Here is an 18,657-nt window from a genome sequence, read left to right on the forward strand (position 1 = left end):
ATTAAATTGTTTAAATGAAAGCAATAAAGGTAATAAGTAAAGAGTCGTTAAAAATTTAGTTGTTTATAAAACATACCATACATTTTTTTTGGAAAAAAGAATAAAGAAGAAATTTTATAAATAAATTACTCAATAATTCGGATTGATTAGGTAATAACTATAATTCTATAATATTTAGGTAATTAAAAAGTTAAAAGTAAAGTTTTCTCTTATGTAGTCTGTGTATTATGTCAAAAACTGTTTTTGACATTTAACATTAACAACCTTCAACTTGTCAATTTTTTTCACTGCAGTCAAATTTGTCTTGTGAAACATTTTCCGGCAATAATATTTATTTATGGCCTATTAAATCGTCTTTGCTTAATTTTACTATTATTTATGATGTTTTAAATAATATATAATATAGTGAGACAAATTTTACTATGGAGCTTACATTCACAAAGGTAATTTGATCCACTCATTTGAGTTAATTTAAAAAATATTAATATTTGCTTAATAAATGTATAATATTAAAGACGGGGTATGGCTACTATTGAATTATATTTGGATGTTTTGATTTGTTTCACATATAATTGTTTTTTCTATACAGCACAATGCTTGCAATATTTTCAAGATCTTTTTAAGTATTTTACATTTACATAATATTTGTAATATTATGAAATTTCAATAATTAATCTTAACAAGAAATTTATTATTATTAAAAAAATGTATATCATAATAATTAATATTAGCTTAAGAATTAGAAATAAAACATGAACATGCCTTATTTGATTGTGAACATTCATTTGTGATAGAAGGAAAATTTACTTTCTAAAAAGTCATCAAAAATACATTAACATGCTTGTATGATTCACATGAATTGCATAATTATCAAAGACTCCATATGATGAAACTAGTAAAAATATCTTAGAACATTCATTAAAACATGTTAAATTGTGGTCAAGGATTGTGCTCTTTAGCTGTTTTATATTTCGTATGCATGTTGTTTTTTCTTGTTTTTATTATATTTGTGTATCAATTTGTATAAATGTATTATAATTGTTCAATTATATTTTTGTGCAATTTTTTTAAGCAATTTGTACATTTATCGGTTTAGGTGCTAAGCTATTTAAAGTAGGTTATATTAACATACTTTCACTTGTAAAGTGATAGTGTTATTTGTGTTATATTTAATGATTATTCATACTTAGGTAAAATACTGATAGTTTTTAATTATTTATCATTCAAGCAAATTTAAACTTTTATCTATCAGAGTGTCTGATCGACATATAGTTTAAACAGAAATTGCCTTTCATTTATTTCATTTATATTTATAAATATAGCTTATTTTGTTAGACTGGTATACAATCAGAAGATACATCTTGTTAGACTTCATTTTTATTTAAAGTTTATTGAAATAAATGATCATATGTTTTTAAAATAAATGTTAATTTGACATACTAAGACAATTTTTATTAAAAAATGAATTAGTTAAATAAAAGTGCAAGAAATATTAACCATTCCTTAATAATTCCAGCCTTGGGGCTATATTACTGTTATGTACTATGTTATGTCCATAGTGCCTGGAGTAACATTTGCTTACCCAACCATCAATTTAGAACACAGAAATACTAAGTATTGCAGTTTCTTAAAATATGTAGAGGGGCTTGTACAATTTCCGACAATCAAGTACATTACATGACTTATAAATTGAGTCTAAATTTTAAATGCCTTATTTTGGTTATACAATTGTTTGTATCATAGTTTTTACGCTGAAATATCATTTGATACTAACATTAACTTTACGTTGTGGATGGCAAGAGTCCTTTTAAATTTCAATAAATGATACTGTCTCACTTGAAGCAAGGTCACAATCTAAATATTTGAAGAGTATTATGTATCAATTGACATCTTATTTACACAGTTGATTTCAATTATGATGAATAATTCTCTTTATGATAAGAAAATTCCATTATAAGTGTTTTGTTCATGTTGAACAACTTTTTTTTTGTTTTTGACAATGTCATTTGAAGGTAAAATATTGATGTCTTTTTTATTTATTTAATTCTGTTTATAAAGCTTGTATTATCTTATATACTGTAAGGCATTATCTTGATACGTTGATACATTTTGCACAAGTATTAGATATCCAAGGTTGGTAATCAATACTAGTACAACTGAATGTTTTTATAGAGGCATATTCAGAATGAACTTCAAGCAATATAGTTTATTTGGGCTTTCGATTCATATTTGAATAAAAAAAAATATACTAACTAGTAATCATTTCCGGCGTGTTATATACAAGAGCTTTATAACGCAGAGCCAATATTTGCTAACCGTGGGTAATTAAAATACTACTAGTTGTCGTTCACGGCTTCACTCGCGTTTTAGAGGATAATCATATAGAATAATAGATAGAAAATAACCTTTGTCCAATACGAGTACAAATTTCTTTCATAACAAATTTCATCAAATTCAGTTCAGTTTCTTAGCCAAGAGTAACAGCCTGACAGACAAGAGTTACTTTCGCATTTATATGTTAGTAATATAGAAAGAAAAGAAATATTGTTTGACTCGTTGAACTAAATATATTATTCAATATACATATAGATAGATATAGAAGAGTTAAGATGATGGCCCAGTGGTTAGAACGCGTGCATCTAAACCGATGATTGCGGGTTCAAACCCAGGCAAGCACCGCTGATTCATTTGCTTAATTTGTCTTTATAATTCATCTCGTGCTCAGCGGTGAAGGAAAACATCGTGAGGAAACCTGCATGTGACAAATTTCATAGAAATTCTGCCACATATGTATTCCACCAATCCGCATTGGAACAGCGTGGTGGAATATGTTCCAAACCTTCTCCTCAAAGGGAGAGGAGGCCTTTAGCCCAGCAGTGGGAATTTACAGGCTGCTGTTGTTGTTTGTTGTTGTATACATATAGATATTAATGTAAATTTCACAAGGACCCGTTCAAAAACCTATTTTAAATATAAGTTGTTTTTCCAGGCGCGGCACCACCGCACGTTGATGTGCGCGTTGGTTGCCTGCAACGTGGGCGCTCTCGTCATCGCCATAAACCTCGTCATTGGACTTAATCCGGAGGATAGGTAAGTGATAGAAATTAAACTGTACCTAACTATCTACTTACCCAAGTTAGTTGCCTCCGTTAACTTATGAATATTCGGTCAACCTACCGAATTTTCCGAATACCCAAATATAAAAGGAATGATCGACCTGGTCCTTTTAACCGGGTAAAAGTAATTTTAACTAAAGTAAAACAGTATAAAAGTAGTCAAGATATTGTCTATATTATTATAGGCAATATCTATATGTATATAAAAGTAGTATAGATAAAACTTAGAGAGGCAAATCCTGGTCCGCTATGTCGTACGAGTCTTTTGGAAACCTGGAAGCAATGGTGTTGGTTTCCCAGTGAATTGACATAAAAAGTCTCATTGTCTTTTTGTGAGACTGTCAGCCTTAAAAGTTAAGACCTAACCTGCGCTCAACTCATGCCTTACCATGTGTCTGTACTGCAGGAGCCACGTGTATACTATTTGGAACAGGGAGGTTGAAGTCACCCATCGAAAGCATGTTTTGGAAATTGAGGACAGGCATATAAAAACTCATTTTTATTTATTAAAAGAATTATTCAGTATATAATTTATACTTACCGATACTTATAAGATTATTTGCTATATCAACATCTGTATCGTTTTTTTAATACTAAAATAGTCTGTGTGTGGTTTTTGTGATGATTAGGTTGATAAAAATATTTTTAAGATGTTGTTGTAAGGAATGTATATATAACTTGTCTGGACGTAACAGTATTTTCTATATATATCTTCGAGATATTGTAAATAAAACAGCTAGTGTTGATAGATATAGTTGGTGCGGCTGGACTGATAAAGACCTCGTAAATTATTCAACATATAAACATACTTCATATACTATCCCCTTAGCGATTTAGTAATAAACACTGTAGCGGTTGTATATACAAAGCTGTGCCTTCTTTTTTCGAATAACAATTTACTAGTGTGTGTGTGAGAGAGAATTCGGTATTTAAATAATAACATTCATCCGTTATTAAAACTTTTTATTTAATTTAAAAAAAAAAGTATAGATAAGGATGTAACAAGCCTTAAAATCCAAATATTAAGACAATAAAATACCATGAATTCGTATCAGCTGATTTCCATACTTTGGCGTTGTATTTAATTCGCGGTTTTTTTCAGTAGAATATATTATTATAAATTATAAATATGAGACAACATCACATACATTACTTTGATCCCAATGTAAGTAGCTGAAGCACTTGTGTTATGGAAATCAGAAGTAACGACGGTACCACAAACACCCAGACCCAAGACAACATAGAAAACTAATGGTAATCTACATCGACTCGGCCGAGAATCGAACCCGGGACCTCAGAGTGGCGTACCCATGAAAACCGGTGTACACACCACTCGACCATAGAGGTCGTATATTCATAGCGATTCTATAACATGACAAAAGGTTGTAAGTACTTACAACCTACTTGAATAAAGAATATTTTGATTGGTCAGTATGGTCGTTATCTTAAACTCCATTACAATCCGTAAGCCATGCGCTACGGACAATGTGAAGCAGTTTAGTAGTAATAATTCAAGATAAGAAGTGATTGACGTGTGTCAGGAAAAGAGTTTTCTTTTTTATAATAAATTATATATATGATTCTTAAATATATTGAGATCATTTTATCTTGATCCTACAAAAATACATAAAATACTAATTTAATCTGTATTGTGTAGACGTTAAGATTTAGATAAATTGGTTACGTAAATGATTAATCTGAGTGTCATTTGCTATATTTGTAGAGCGTTACATGTATGCTTAATAACTATTATCATTATTAATTATGACTTACTTATATACAATTACTTCTTTTGTATTTTAAGTGTGGTATTTTCGGAAACTATTCGAAAATCGATTGTACCCGGTTCTCCTTTTATTAACCTCCTACATATTACCACTAGGGGGTCCGATGCTATATTCTATAACATGTTTTGATAACTGACCTAATCATTAAGCAAAATGCTAATTTAAAGTTAATCATATTTTAGTCTGTTAAGCTGGAATTTGTATGTCTTGTCTTTCAGAACATTGTAAATATTAAGAATGACTAAATACCGCCTCCCACGAATGCTTGTTACGTCATTGCAGACCACATTTATTAAGACAATACATGTTATCAATTTTAAATGTATGCGTGCGCATTATTTAGGTTTTCCACATTTACACAACATTTGGCCTCGTACTTGATACGGTAATCGAACTGCCTGCCAGCTTTCCTGTTATAGGATAGACTAGAATTAATAACAAGACTCCTTAAACGATGACATTAGTCACCAAAACGAGTAAATGGTTAAGAGAAAACTACTTTCAACAAATTTTGCGGTCGTTTACTATGTAATCCCGTGGCCTGGTGCTAAAACAGCCCAACTACAATGTGTTACTGCAGGTTTTACAACATTGTTGTTATCAGACTATTATTACATTGCCTCGTAATCGTTATACACAAATGTAGTGGATTATCGGCCCGCATTACCCTATTGTTGATGCTAGGAGATAGATGAATAAACTCAAGGCGATCATTATTCTGCGTGTATGTACACAAGGCCGCATTCGCACCGGCACAGGAGTTTCTTGCCTAGTCTTCTCGGTAGAATTTACAAGCCGAACCTGATTTTAATTTAATACAAGATGCAATGGTTTTCAGCCTGGCGTTGTAAAAAGTCACAGGATCGATCCTGAACATATACGACAACAAAAATTGATACTATTTCTCAAAAAAAAAAAAAGTAAAATAATTATTCAAAAGTGCATGAAAGAATACTCGAATAAAGTACATGCAAATAAATAAATTGAAACTGACTGGAGCATTGCTACGCTTCATTGCAAGCGTTTGCGACAAAGGGTCTCGTGTACCGGCAGTCCGGCACCGAATCGTTGATACGACTATAGTTATTTAATCTACATCATCAAATGAAAATGGTTACAGCCGCTTTGTTAAGGCGAAATGTAATCATCATATAATGTGCACACAACTGCGATACCCATACGCTGTGTTTAAACACATAAACCGGTGTGACTGCGTCATAATATACGAAATCTAAAGATACGTGAAATATACGTGCGCTTGTAATTATATTATGTTAAACATACTAGCTGTGCCCATGACCTTGTATGCGTTTGAATTTTACAAAAATATATATTATTGTAGCCTAAATTACTCCTTATTATATCAGTTATCTGCAAGTGAAAGTCCCGTCAGAATCGGTCCAGCCGTTCCAGAGATTAGCTGGAACAAACAGATATACAAAAATAAATTCTATAAAATGTTATTTTGGTATATCTATAGTGCACATAGATATACCAAAATGTATTGAGTAATAAAGGGCTATTTCAATATTTCAAACAGACACTCCAATTTTATTATAAGTATGTATGTACAGATTATATGTGTATCATTGGTTTTGTAAAAAAGTGATGCATTCTGGACGACGGAGATATCGTATTGGGTCAAACTATACATTCATTATGCAACTATCATATTGACATTTCAAATCGTTTGTAAGGTGACCTCAGTGATACTATGAATTCTGACGGGTCAAACAAAATTAATATTTATGCATTTATATTTTTAGACATATTCAATACACATTTTACTTGTGTTTGCTACTACATTAAGACCGAATGGCTGAACGGTTTTGAATGAAATTTGGCACGGAGATAGATTATAGTCTGTAATAGCATATTGGTTATTTTTGGGGTGAAAAATAACCACCCCATACTTTTAACACTCGGCCGAAAACCGGTCAGAGAAATATATAATATATTTGGATTATGATAAAATGTAATAATTTTAATGTATTTAATTGCATATTAATTCTCACGAATAAAGTACATAAATCTGAAATATAAATATTAATTACCTATTTTAAATTACTATCCGGAAAACATTTTTGCATTGCGACGGATTATATTTTCAATAAAATATAATAAAAACACTTCCCTATATTTTTGGGTAATTATATGACTTTTAAATTTGTAAACAACCATTTTAGTTATATAAATAGACGGATTGACTGTATGTGTGTGTGTACCTACATAGGGGAATGGGTCATAAAATTGACTGTAGGATTAAGCAATGCGTAGGTCGTAACTATACCGTGTACAAGTTAGATTGATCTTTTTGACAGATGTAAATTTTTCTGATCGACATATCATTGCAATGACAAACATTTTATTTTTTTTATTTAATGACTTTAAAAATTGAAAATATAAAAAAAACCATATAGCACAAAAGTCCCTAAAGATTCTTATTTTTTTTTTTATATTATTGATTGGTGGACGAGCATATGAGCCACCTGATGGTAAGTGGTCACCATCACCCATAGACAATGACGCTTCGAAGTAAATTTAAATAGGACCGCGATAAATTTTAAACGTAGGTAGGTAGGTACGTGTTAATTTGTCACCTGTTTAAACAAATAATTTCGCATGTAGTCATATACATTTCTTTAATTTAATCGAGAATCAATATAGATATATCTAAACAAAAATATAGAAATTTGGATACGTAAGCCGTAGTAATCGAAAATACAAGTTCCTATATTTCTTTAAGGTCGGCAAAGCGTCCCATATAGTCCCCATAACTCCCCTTGTGTTGCAAATGAGCAGGTAATCACATAATTGTACGGGAAATTTATACATACTCCTCAGACCACGATGGATCCCCAATGGATCACGAAATGACAAATTACACATCAATAACCCTGCGATCGAAGTCTTTTTTATGGTATAGGTTGGCGGTAGAGCATATAGGCTACCTGATAGTAAGTGGTCACCGCCGCCTACAGACCACGTAAGAATGGCACTCAAAAACTTTCGCATTTAATATATTAGTAGGATATTCTCAAAATAAATTTCCTCCATCTATACCTATCTGCGCGCTATAAGAGATAAATCATACTTGACACAAGGCATATTATATAAGTGTTATCTCTTATCCGAGGTATGTTTTAAGTCTATAAATAAACTGTATTCAGGCTATTACGCAAGATAGCTTGTCATCTCCGATTGCTTGCCTTAAAAATGTTCAGCGTCTTGTTTAAGTCATCTATTCTATAAATACGTAATAATCACAACAATGTAGTTTATGTTGATCGATAAATGTTTTGCGTCACTAACTGTAAACTATTGATTACTAAAATCTGTTGGTGTTACATAGATTCCGTTTTATTATTATTTTTTTTTATTGTATAGGTTGTTGGACGAGCATTTGGGCCACCTGAAGGAAAGTGGTCACCATCACCCATAGACAATGACACTGTAAGAAATATTAACTATTCCTTACATTGTCAATGTACCATCAACCTCGGGAACTAAGATGTTATGTCCCGTGTGCCTGGAGTTACACTGGCTCCCTGTAGTTACACTGGCTCATTCACCCTTCAAACCGGAACACAATACTGAGTACTGTTATTTGGCGGTAGAATAACTGATGAGTGTGAGGTACCTACCCAGGCGGGCTTGCACAAAGCCCTACCACCAAGTGATTATATTTTCATGTATTTTTTTATTTAAATGAGTAAGCCTGTCAAAAGAGCCACCTGTTGTTAACTGGTCAACATAAACCATTGACAATGTAGCTGTAAATTTTTCCTTACATCTCCAACGTACGAGTAACCTAAGTACTTACGTTATAACATCATTATCATGACATTGTATAAAACAAATTCGCTTACTGCTAACTGTCCCTAATGTATACTATAACGATCTTTATAAAATATTTTTTTCTAAAAAATAACAAATGACTTCAAAGTAATTACTAAAAAGTAATAAAATAACGTACGTAAATATTTCTACATTTTGTTTTTCACTCAAAATCGTCCGACTTGCAACAAATGCCAATATAACTTCAGAAAATATGTAAAACGCAGTACATGTGCCTATAAAATTTGAGGGATTCCCTCGATTTCTCCAGGATCAGATCATCAGATTCTGATATCCTCATCATGGTACCATTCCGGGAGTATCTTCTTTCTAACTAAAAATCATCAAAGGTTCATAAATTTCGAAGTAATCGGCGAACAAACATAAAAAGGAATTTTGAGAGGGCTTTACGTAACAATCTTCCTCTTAATCCAAATAGACATTGTATTAAGCACGCCAAGCCTATAAATAAGGTTATGAACGTTTAAAAGATAAGATAAACATGTCGTGCTAAAAACGCGCATCTGTGCGAAATATATTTCAGTTCATTCATATGTTTTAATAACGGGCTTCGCCTAGTTTCACCCGCGTTATCGCCAGTGATATGTATGTTGTATATTTTATAACCTTCCTCAATAAATGGACATAATGTGACCTACATTAAAGCTTTCAACTAAACAATCTATTCGGCTTTGTAAATTAAAGCATACTAATATTAAAAATATGAAAGTGTGTGAGGATGGATGTACTTATGTATGGTTGTTACTTTTTCACGAAAAAACTACTAAACGGATTACTTAACGGTTTTATATCAAAATAACACATAGGCTAAAGTTTATAATGATTTTATGTTATTTGGTCATTATATAACGATACATCGCTATGGGCCAGCGATCACGGCGAAGACGGCATTAATAATAAAAAGCAAGCTTAAATTCTAAGAAAGGTCACGGGTCTATTTTTATAGGCCTACATCCTGAAGACCAAACACCTAATAGGGGAGCGTAGCCGTGTGCGACAGCTACCTATTTGTCTACATATGTATATCTTAAACATTGAATTACGATTAACAGCTTATCTGTTTGTTATATTAAAATAACAGCTATTTACTACATGCATATCTATATATACACAGTACCTACATATAGCAAAACAACATTTTTGTAATATTTGGTCTGTTCGTCTGTCTGTTTATTCCGATTAATCACTGGAAAGGCTGGACCGATTTAGACGGGAGTTTCATTGGCATATAATTAATGCAATATGGAGTAACTTACCCTAAGTTACTCCATATCAGTGTTGGGCAAATTTTAATTGCAATTAAAATTAAAGATTAACAATTAATTAATTGTTAATTGTTACTACTACAGTTAACAATTAATCAATTGTAATTGTGGAAAATCACAACTAACAATTATTTAATTGTTAACTGTATTAGTAACAATTAACAATTAATTAATTTTTAATTGTTTTGTTAATTTTAATTAAAAATAACAATTAAAAATACTGCTGTAAAATATAAAGACTTGAGCGAAAACGACGACTTGAAATGTTTTTGTTTTATACCTACGCTGAAGAAATATTTATTAATGCAACTTTATATTATATAATATAAAAATAAACACTTTTTTTTCTGTGGAAAGAGACATTTAGAAAAAATAAGCTTAAAACTTAGAGTCTTTGACCACATTTTTATTCGTCTGAAGTCTAATACTTATAGCTTAATTTTCCTAAAAATTTACTAATTACATTTTGATGTATAAAGTTAATTGTTAGTTTTAATTGTTTTATAAAACAACTAAAAAAGTTAATTGCAATTATTTTAATTGTAAGTTGCAATTGACATACGTTAATCAAATTAATTTAATTGCAAGGTGCAATTAAAAGTTCAATTGCGATTAATTTAATTACAATTGATTTAATTGCAATTAATTTTTTAGTCAATTAACAAGATAATTGACAATTGATTAATTGGTGCCCAACACTGCTCCATATTACATCAGCTATCTGCAGCTTCAATAACTTTTTTGTTAAAATAAAACTCGCACGAAGTCGTTGTCACAGCTAGTTTCAAATAAAAATATCCCAATTTGAGACCATATAACAGGATTTCATCCAAGTACTATTGAAGGTGACCGCGCCTTTCCCTAATAAATAAAATTTAGAAATAAAACATTTTATAATAACTACATAATACATAGAGTATGAGATTTGGATTGAGGATGTTATTTTGTGTTGTTAGAGCGCTGTCGACATGTACGTATCCGTTTGTTTGCATGTATACCGATATATAATTGAGATTGTGATGCACTCTCTGGCCAAATTTATGCATTTGTGATATACATTAATTATATCAGTCAAGGTGTTATCCCAACGGTATCACCCGACTTTGTCTAAAGCAACTTGTCGACAACTTTTTGGTAGGCAAGGGCCACAAGGTGGCAAAATAAAGTATAGGCGGGCCGCAGTCATGATATTAACCTTAGAAGCCCAATATACCTACGCATAATTAGTGTTATCTATGGAATATGACTACATATTCCATAGATAAAAGAAAAATGCTATTGAAAATTGTTAAAAGATACAGAATTTAATTCGTACATTTAAATAAAACTAATTATAACGGATGAATCGCGTATATTAATTATTTTTAAACATCCCGACGTTTCGAGCACTTTGCAGTGTTCGTGGTCACGGGTAGACTTAATATTAATAATTTAAGACAACATTAATTCGTACACATAATACTTACATTAAATTTATATGTTTGAGCATAGAAAAATAAAAGAAAAATAAAGAAATGAAAACTACAAACGATCTGAATAGGAAACTTTACTTGACTTTACAAAAATTTTAGTGTGATGTCTGAGGTTGCATTTGAGATGCTATTTTTTGTATGTTTAATATATTTTTCAACTTTTTTACAAAACATTCACGGGCCGCAAGGAAGATGTCCGCGGGCCAACCGTTGCCGGCCGCTTTGCTGACCGCTGGTCTAAAGGATTATACTGTTATTTTGAAATACAAACTCTAAATAAAGTTATTTTCCTAATCGAATTCGCTCAGTTACAAGAGACAGGAATAGTAAATTAGATAAATAAAAAGTTAATTATGATGCTTACATACGTCTAAATTTTCCTAGAAAATTCAGGATAACTCATGTTTATTTTGTCTCATTTGAAGTTTCGACTTTATTGCGAAGAAAATGGTAAAGAAAAATATATGTGTAAGAATATTAATAAGGATTTAGTTTTATTGTAAATTTGGAATATCTGGCGTATGAAGTTTTGGGTTTAATTCGCTGCTGTAAAATATGTATAGACTTATGCACTCGCAAAGGATTAAGTGGCGCTCGTGGTTACGAGATTTGTTAGTGTGCGTGAGACAAATGAAGCAGAAAAATAAATTTAAATTGTTAAGTTTGTTTCATTAAGAGTACCTATAATTAACCATGGAAGGATACGCCTTCGAGTGTGAATAGGTCTTTAACAAAACTAATGAAGAAGTAGCACAGGCCATTATGCCGACATGATTTTTTATTCTAATTTATATATTTTCCGTTAAAGAATCTCGGTGAAGCGTGGTGCAGTGCTGACTGCACTGGGATTAGTGTACTTCGTGACACTCTTCGAACTGTTCAACGTGGCCGCGCTGTTCACCGGCGCCGGGGCGCGCTTCCGACACAAGTACCGTCTCAGCTGCGGGGAAGTACTCGATATATCCAACAAGTGAGCTTATTTATTATTATTATTTTTTATGGTATAGGTTGGTGGACGAGCATATGGGCCACCTGATGGTAAGTGGTCACGATCACCCATAGACAATGACGCTGTAAGAAATATTAACTATTCCTTACATTGTCAAATGTCAATGTATCTAGTCTTGGGAACTAAAATGTTATGTCCCTTGTGCCTATAGTTACACTGGCTCACTCACCCTTCAAACCGGAACACAATAATACTGAGTACTGTTATTTGGCGGTAGAATAACTGGTAAGTGGGTGGTACCTACCCAGACGGGCTTGCACAAAGCCCTACCACCAAGAATTTTAATTTTATACAAACTATTGTTTATTTCAGTTATTTAATACGGGATATTTACCATGAATATTTAAAAATGTACGAGACAGTCTCGTCGTGTAGGTAAAATACTATTCGTAGATAATGTTGAAATATCGAACCTCGCCAATTAAAAATAAAAAACATCATAAATGTCCCGTATTAAAGAACTGTAATAATAAAAATAGCCATGTTAATTTAAAGTCTTGTATATGTATTTCATATTACAAAGCTTTCTTTTTCCTAGAATGTAGATATTAGTTTATACTATTTTATAGGAAATTTAAAATATTTCTATTTTTTTAATCAAGGATTCGATGTCTGTCATACTAGTTACTTGTTCGTTGCCGAAGAACGATCACAGTGACGTGTTATTGGAGAGGCTTATGTCCAGGGCCATCTCAGCTCACCTGGTCCTGAACATGATGAGCTGAGATGGCCCAGTGATTAGAACGCGTGCATCTTAACCGATGATTGCGGGTTCAATCCCAGGCGAGCACCGCTGATTCATGTGCTTAATTTGTCTTTATAATTTATCTCGTGCTCAGCGGTGAAGGAAAACATCGTGAGGAAACCTGCATGTGACAAATTTCATAGAAATTCTGCCACATTTGTATTCCACCAACCCTCATTGGAACAGCGTTGTGGAATATGTTCCAAACCTTCTCCTCAAAGGGAGAGGAGAGGAGGCCTTTAGCCCAGCAGTGGGAATTTACAGGCTGTTGTTGTTGTTGTTGTATGTTCAGATGTTACTGTGACAGTGACAGTTACTTGAGACAGATATTATTATTATCAATTCCAGACTAGTGTCAGCGGTGCAGGCTGCGTTCTCGTGCGCGACGGGCGCCATAGTGTGCGCGTGGTCGTGCACGCGGGACTTCATGCGCTCCTCGCACTTCATGTCCGAGGCGTACGCCTGGTTCGGAGCTGCCTACTTTTTCTACGACATTTGGTCCATGTACATGGTGAGTCCAGAGGGCTATTGCCATAATATGAATACTAAAGAGGTTTTCACACTGTTAATTACATTAGCTCTTGTTAGATACTCTTGAGAAATGTTAACATGTCTGGTATGATATACAATGGATTTACTGGCGAAGGCAGTGACGTCATAATTTTATATCACCTATTTCGATTGGAGGACCGAAAATAAACAAACCTATGTTGTGTGAAAGTAGTGTAATTTGCTCAATAAATGTTTATTATTATTATTATTAATATACAAGCTCCATGCGCTCTGCGCTCCACCTTATTTACTAAAATAATGCTTCAAGTAGTACAATCTTTTTCCCCTTCTATTGCTAATTTAAGTCATCTTAATTCAAGGTCAAACTTGTTTATTTACTCTTCAATCTTAGATTGATTAGATACACTACTATATATATATAATTTTTATCTGATTCGACGAATGTGTTGAGTTTAAAAAAAACCTAATATTATATTAAAGAGGCAGTAAAAATAGTCCTAATCTCTCTTCCAGGATTAGAACTATTGTTGATTGTAATAGTATTGAAATTCTACCAGACTTGATCTTGATGAATTGTCGCATTATAAAGAATTACCAAATGAGCCAACTTTATTATCCTGGTGTGCGTCACAGCTAAGCTTGACACTCACTCAACGTTATAATACTTTACTAGTGAGCGTTTACTTAGAACTATCGCGCACTGGTAACTTTTGTCACGGTGACTGTTTCGTCACTCTTGTCGAGTCCGTGAATATGTATGGCGGTGCGCACATTACGACGTGACAATTGGGTGACATTTGTGTCTGCATCTGTACGTATTCACGTATTTGACAAGAGTGACGAAAAATTCACCGTGACAAAAGTTACCAGTGCGCGCTAGTGCTTAGAGGTAAACTGTTGGTCTGTTGTCTGTGATCTACAACGTAAATTAATCCAAGCTATTACGGTTATTCTTTACTCTCATCTAAAAACAATGTGTCTATTTTTCTAGGTTTACGTGCACATGACAACGAATATAGACTACTTCAAGACAAAGCTAAGGCGTCCTTCCAAGTCGGAGGCGTCGCTGTCGTCAGGGGACGCGGTGGTCACGAAGCGGCCGTCGTTTTTCACCTACTGTCGCCACGAGCCCGTTATTCTCATGCACCATCTCTTCATCGGAGGATTCGGATTCCTTTTCATAATCGTAAGTGGACGTTTGACTGATTCCTATAAAATAATCCGTAAAATAAAGAGGAACAACAAACAACAACAGCCTGTAAATTTCCCACTGCTGGGCTAAGGCTTTTCCTTTGAGGAGAAGGCTTGGAACGTATTCTATAACGCTGTTCCAATGCGGGTTGCAGGAATACACATGTGGCGGAATTTCGATGAAATTAGACACATTCAGGTTTCCTCGTGATGTTTTCCTTCACCGCCGAGAACGAGATGAATTATAAACACAAATTACGCATGAGTATTCACTTGCGCTTGCCTGGGCTTGAACCCACCATCATTGGCTAAGATGCACGTATACATGTATCGTGGCGCTCCGCAGTACCTGCGCGGCGGTCTGGGCGACTGCGCGTTCGGCTTCGTGTACCTGATGGAGCTGTCGACGCCGCTGGTGTCGCTGCGCGGCGTGCTGTCGCGGCTCGGGCTGAAGCGCTCGCGCGCGTACGTCGCCAACGGGCTCGCCATGCTGCTCGCCTTCCTCGCGTGCCGCGTGCTGGCGCTGCCCTACGCCTGCCTGCTCTACAGCCGCGCCGTCGGCCTGCCCTACCTCGACGTGAGCTATATACCGCACCTGCTGGCTATTGGCTATTCCCTTGCTGTTCCATTTGTGTATCGTGATGCCTTAGTGACTCACATGCTTGCTCTCTCTGCGCTCGTGCAGAGATGACGAACTTATTATTATTATAGTATTTGCTCACGAGCTATTCGTCCAAATATGAAGAAAAAAACGATATAATCTCATCTTATAGCGATTTCAGCAGAACATTAAATTTAATGTTATAAAGAGTCAAAACTCAACTCAAACTCAAATTCCTTTATTCAATATAAAAGCATTACACTTACTTATTGATTGTCAAATAAACACTACCACCGGTTCGGAAAAAGGAACACCCTGACCTGAGAAGAACCGGCGAAAGAAACTCAGCGGGTCTTTTTTTTTCTGTTATTTTTTTTTGTCAAATTTATAAGGTACATAGTAGTATATGATTAGAAATAGCCAGGAGGCGATCGTTTCATTCCCGAGGTGTGCTATCAAACATCTCTCTCTCTTTATTTTCCAGGCACTAAAATCATTACCGACCGGTTGCAAGATCTCCATCGGCATCCTGCTGCTGCCGCAGCTGTACTGGTTCTACCTCATGTCGGTGGGCGCCGTGAAGGTGTTCCTGCGCAAGGCGGACAAGGCGGGCGAGAGGGCGAGGGCCGACAGGGCGGCGCCGCAACCCGAGCTGTCGGCCGGCGACGCCGACAAGCGCAGTTGATGCAAGCGCCGGCGCCCCCGGAAGAGCGCCCAGCGCTGTCCCTCCCAGTAGCCTCGCATTCCGATTGTCCGTTCGATACTGTTACTGTGACTTTGACCACATGACCCGAACTTTCGACCGATTGAGTCGCAACGTGCGCTATCTTTAATGGCTGTTATAGGTAATAAATACATTTTAATTTAAATTCCGGATAGGTGAGTAGCGGGGATAACGAAAATATACGATACGTTTTAATGGATATGGCAAATGCTTTTTACGTTTTCTGTTACTGAAATGATCGTCGTACCAAAGACAAGGGCTCCGAGCTTTACGCGAACCGTCGCACAATTTTCGACTACTAGATGACGCACAATAATATTTTTTTACCGTTATGGTTAACATTCTTTCTTTGAATTCAAACAATCTCGTATTATTTCGAATAACTTATTATAAAGCTTACTAATTGGACCGGTTTGTACAGAAATGTTTCAACACAGAGAAATTAAGATTTAAAAAAAAGAATATTCCTTTGTTAGAACATTTCTATACGACACTGTTCGGTTTGTATATTATTTTCTCAAAGACGAAAACGTTCTTTAAGAGAATATTAGTGTACGTATATTATATTTGGGGTTGAATAAACGGTGGTTTCTATTTATTATCGCTATTTAATTTTAAATACAAGGTGATTTTTTTTTCTTTTGGATATTGTTTCCATTTAAATTGTAAGATCGATACGAATATATATTTTTTCGTTTATTTCTTTGTATATTCTGACATTAAATAAAGTCTATTTCAATGGCAGGAGGAGTGATATAAAGAAACCTTGTATTGACATAATTATGACTTTCTGTTAGCTCTGCTATCGTATGGACTGATTAATATTTATTTATTTATTTTATATTTACCGTTCTTGATTAGTATTTAGTCATAACTAGCCACCCGACCCGGCTTCGCACGGGTGCAATGCTGATACAAAATATAGTAGAGATTGTCTAAATTATCAGTGTTTCTTTACTATATTGTCCACGTACTATGCGACATATGTTTTAAAGTATGTAATGATACAACACTATTCTTGACTATTAATTACTATTACTACTTGTATCTGCTTTAATTTTACTATCCAAATTCTAAATAGAATCCTCGGCATTCAAAATGATTGAATTGAAATTTTTTCTAGAATCCACAATGGGTACCATAGATTATTGTAAATCTGAAAAATTCATCTCATTTAAATTGATGGTTGTTTTAACCCCTCCTGCCATTTGAATGGACTATTTGCGTATTACATAACACTTCAAGATTAATATTTATTATTTATTTAAGCTATGTATATATTAGTGATTACCTAAATGTTTCGGTGGTTTGATGTCGTATCTGCATGTATTTGTATGATCTGTACTATTATTATTATTTTATTACAACATAATTTGTACAAAATTAATGTACTTACTAGTACTGTTTATTTACGATAAGACATTTAATTATGTCAGGCGGTAACGAAACTATTTGAATGTTATAAGTGATGGTTTTGTACAAGTTTTATTGATAATAAATAAGGCTTAGTGCACATGGCGCTGCGATCGTGACCCAATAGGAATCAACACTGCATACGGCCTACAGCGCAGCCGCTATTTTGTGTATTACATTTTACATAATGACGCATCAACAGCTGTTTTTGACATTTTTGTGGCGTTTGCATAAATTAAAAAGAGTATTCATTTTAACCTTCTCTCTCCAGTTTAAAGTAAGACGTGCTCATAACTTTCAGCGTATGTTTGTGTTATTTTTATTCTGATAAAGCTATTTTTTTTTTCATTTAATTATAATTAAAGAACATGTCGGCTAGTATAATAACATTATCCTACTGCATTATCTGTGGTTTGTATATGATTGATGCGTATGCAGCGGTGACGAAACGGTTTTCGGTCCAATGGCGATGTTAATGCGGCGCCATGTACACTAAGCCTAAGTCAGTATATGTATTGCATTTATATGTGCATTCTGTTCATTTTTCACTTCATTTAAAACGGCCAATGACTTTTCATCTCTGAAAATGTTTCGCTTGGGTAAACGAATAATTTGGTGTCATTATAGGTCTGTTCGGTAACGAAGACGCGAGGTCACGTTAGATTATAAAAGTTTAATGAAATGAATTTTATTTTTTTGCTGTCGTTACTCTTATTTGTCTAACGCACACTAAGATGTAATGTAAGCATGAGCGTTACTCACACATAGAAAAACACTTACTACAAACTTTTATAATTAAACTTGGAACAGTGCGCATTCGTGAGAGAATAGAATTATATATAATATTTAGTTATAACGTTATACACAGGAGCGACCGAGAGAGGGAGAGAGATAGAGATAAACTCTCTTCTGATGTATGATAACATTGTTGTTAAAATATATATGTATATACGCATCACATGT

At 34.0% G+C, this 18,657-nt stretch overlaps 1 protein-coding gene across 1 annotated transcript; it reads left to right on the plus strand.

Moving 5' to 3' along the window:
• The first annotated feature begins 255 nt into the window (after positions 1-255).
• On the plus strand, positions 256-16,880 carry LOC124532788 (ceramide synthase). Its single transcript, XM_047107862.1, has 7 exons — positions 256-443; positions 2,990-3,090; positions 12,307-12,468; positions 13,601-13,763; positions 14,757-14,951; positions 15,303-15,533; positions 16,042-16,880. Exons 1-7 carry the CDS (start codon positions 423-425, stop codon positions 16,240-16,242), a joined length of 1,074 nt encoding a protein of 357 aa, XP_046963818.1. The 5' UTR covers positions 256-422; the 3' UTR covers positions 16,243-16,880.
• The last annotated feature ends 1,777 nt before the right edge of the window (positions 16,881-18,657 follow it).

This window comes from Vanessa cardui, chromosome 10 (assembly GCF_905220365.1).
Source record: "Vanessa cardui chromosome 10, ilVanCard2.1, whole genome shotgun sequence".
Classification (NCBI taxonomy): Eukaryota; Metazoa; Arthropoda; class Insecta; order Lepidoptera; family Nymphalidae; genus Vanessa; species Vanessa cardui.

What these genes read in the sequence shown, in the direction of transcription:
- LOC124532788 (XM_047107862.1), top strand. Translation starts at nt 423, where the DNA reads ATGGAGCTTACATTCACAAAG. An exon ending in TGGAGCTTACATTCACAAAG is followed by an intron (nt 444 to 2,989) that starts GTAATTTGATCC and finishes TTGTTTTTCCAG; the next exon opens with GCGCGGCACCACCGCACGTT. An exon ending in ACATTTGGTCCATGTACATG is followed by an intron (nt 13,764 to 14,756) that starts GTGAGTCCAGAG and finishes CTATTTTTCTAG; the next exon opens with GTTTACGTGCACATGACAAC.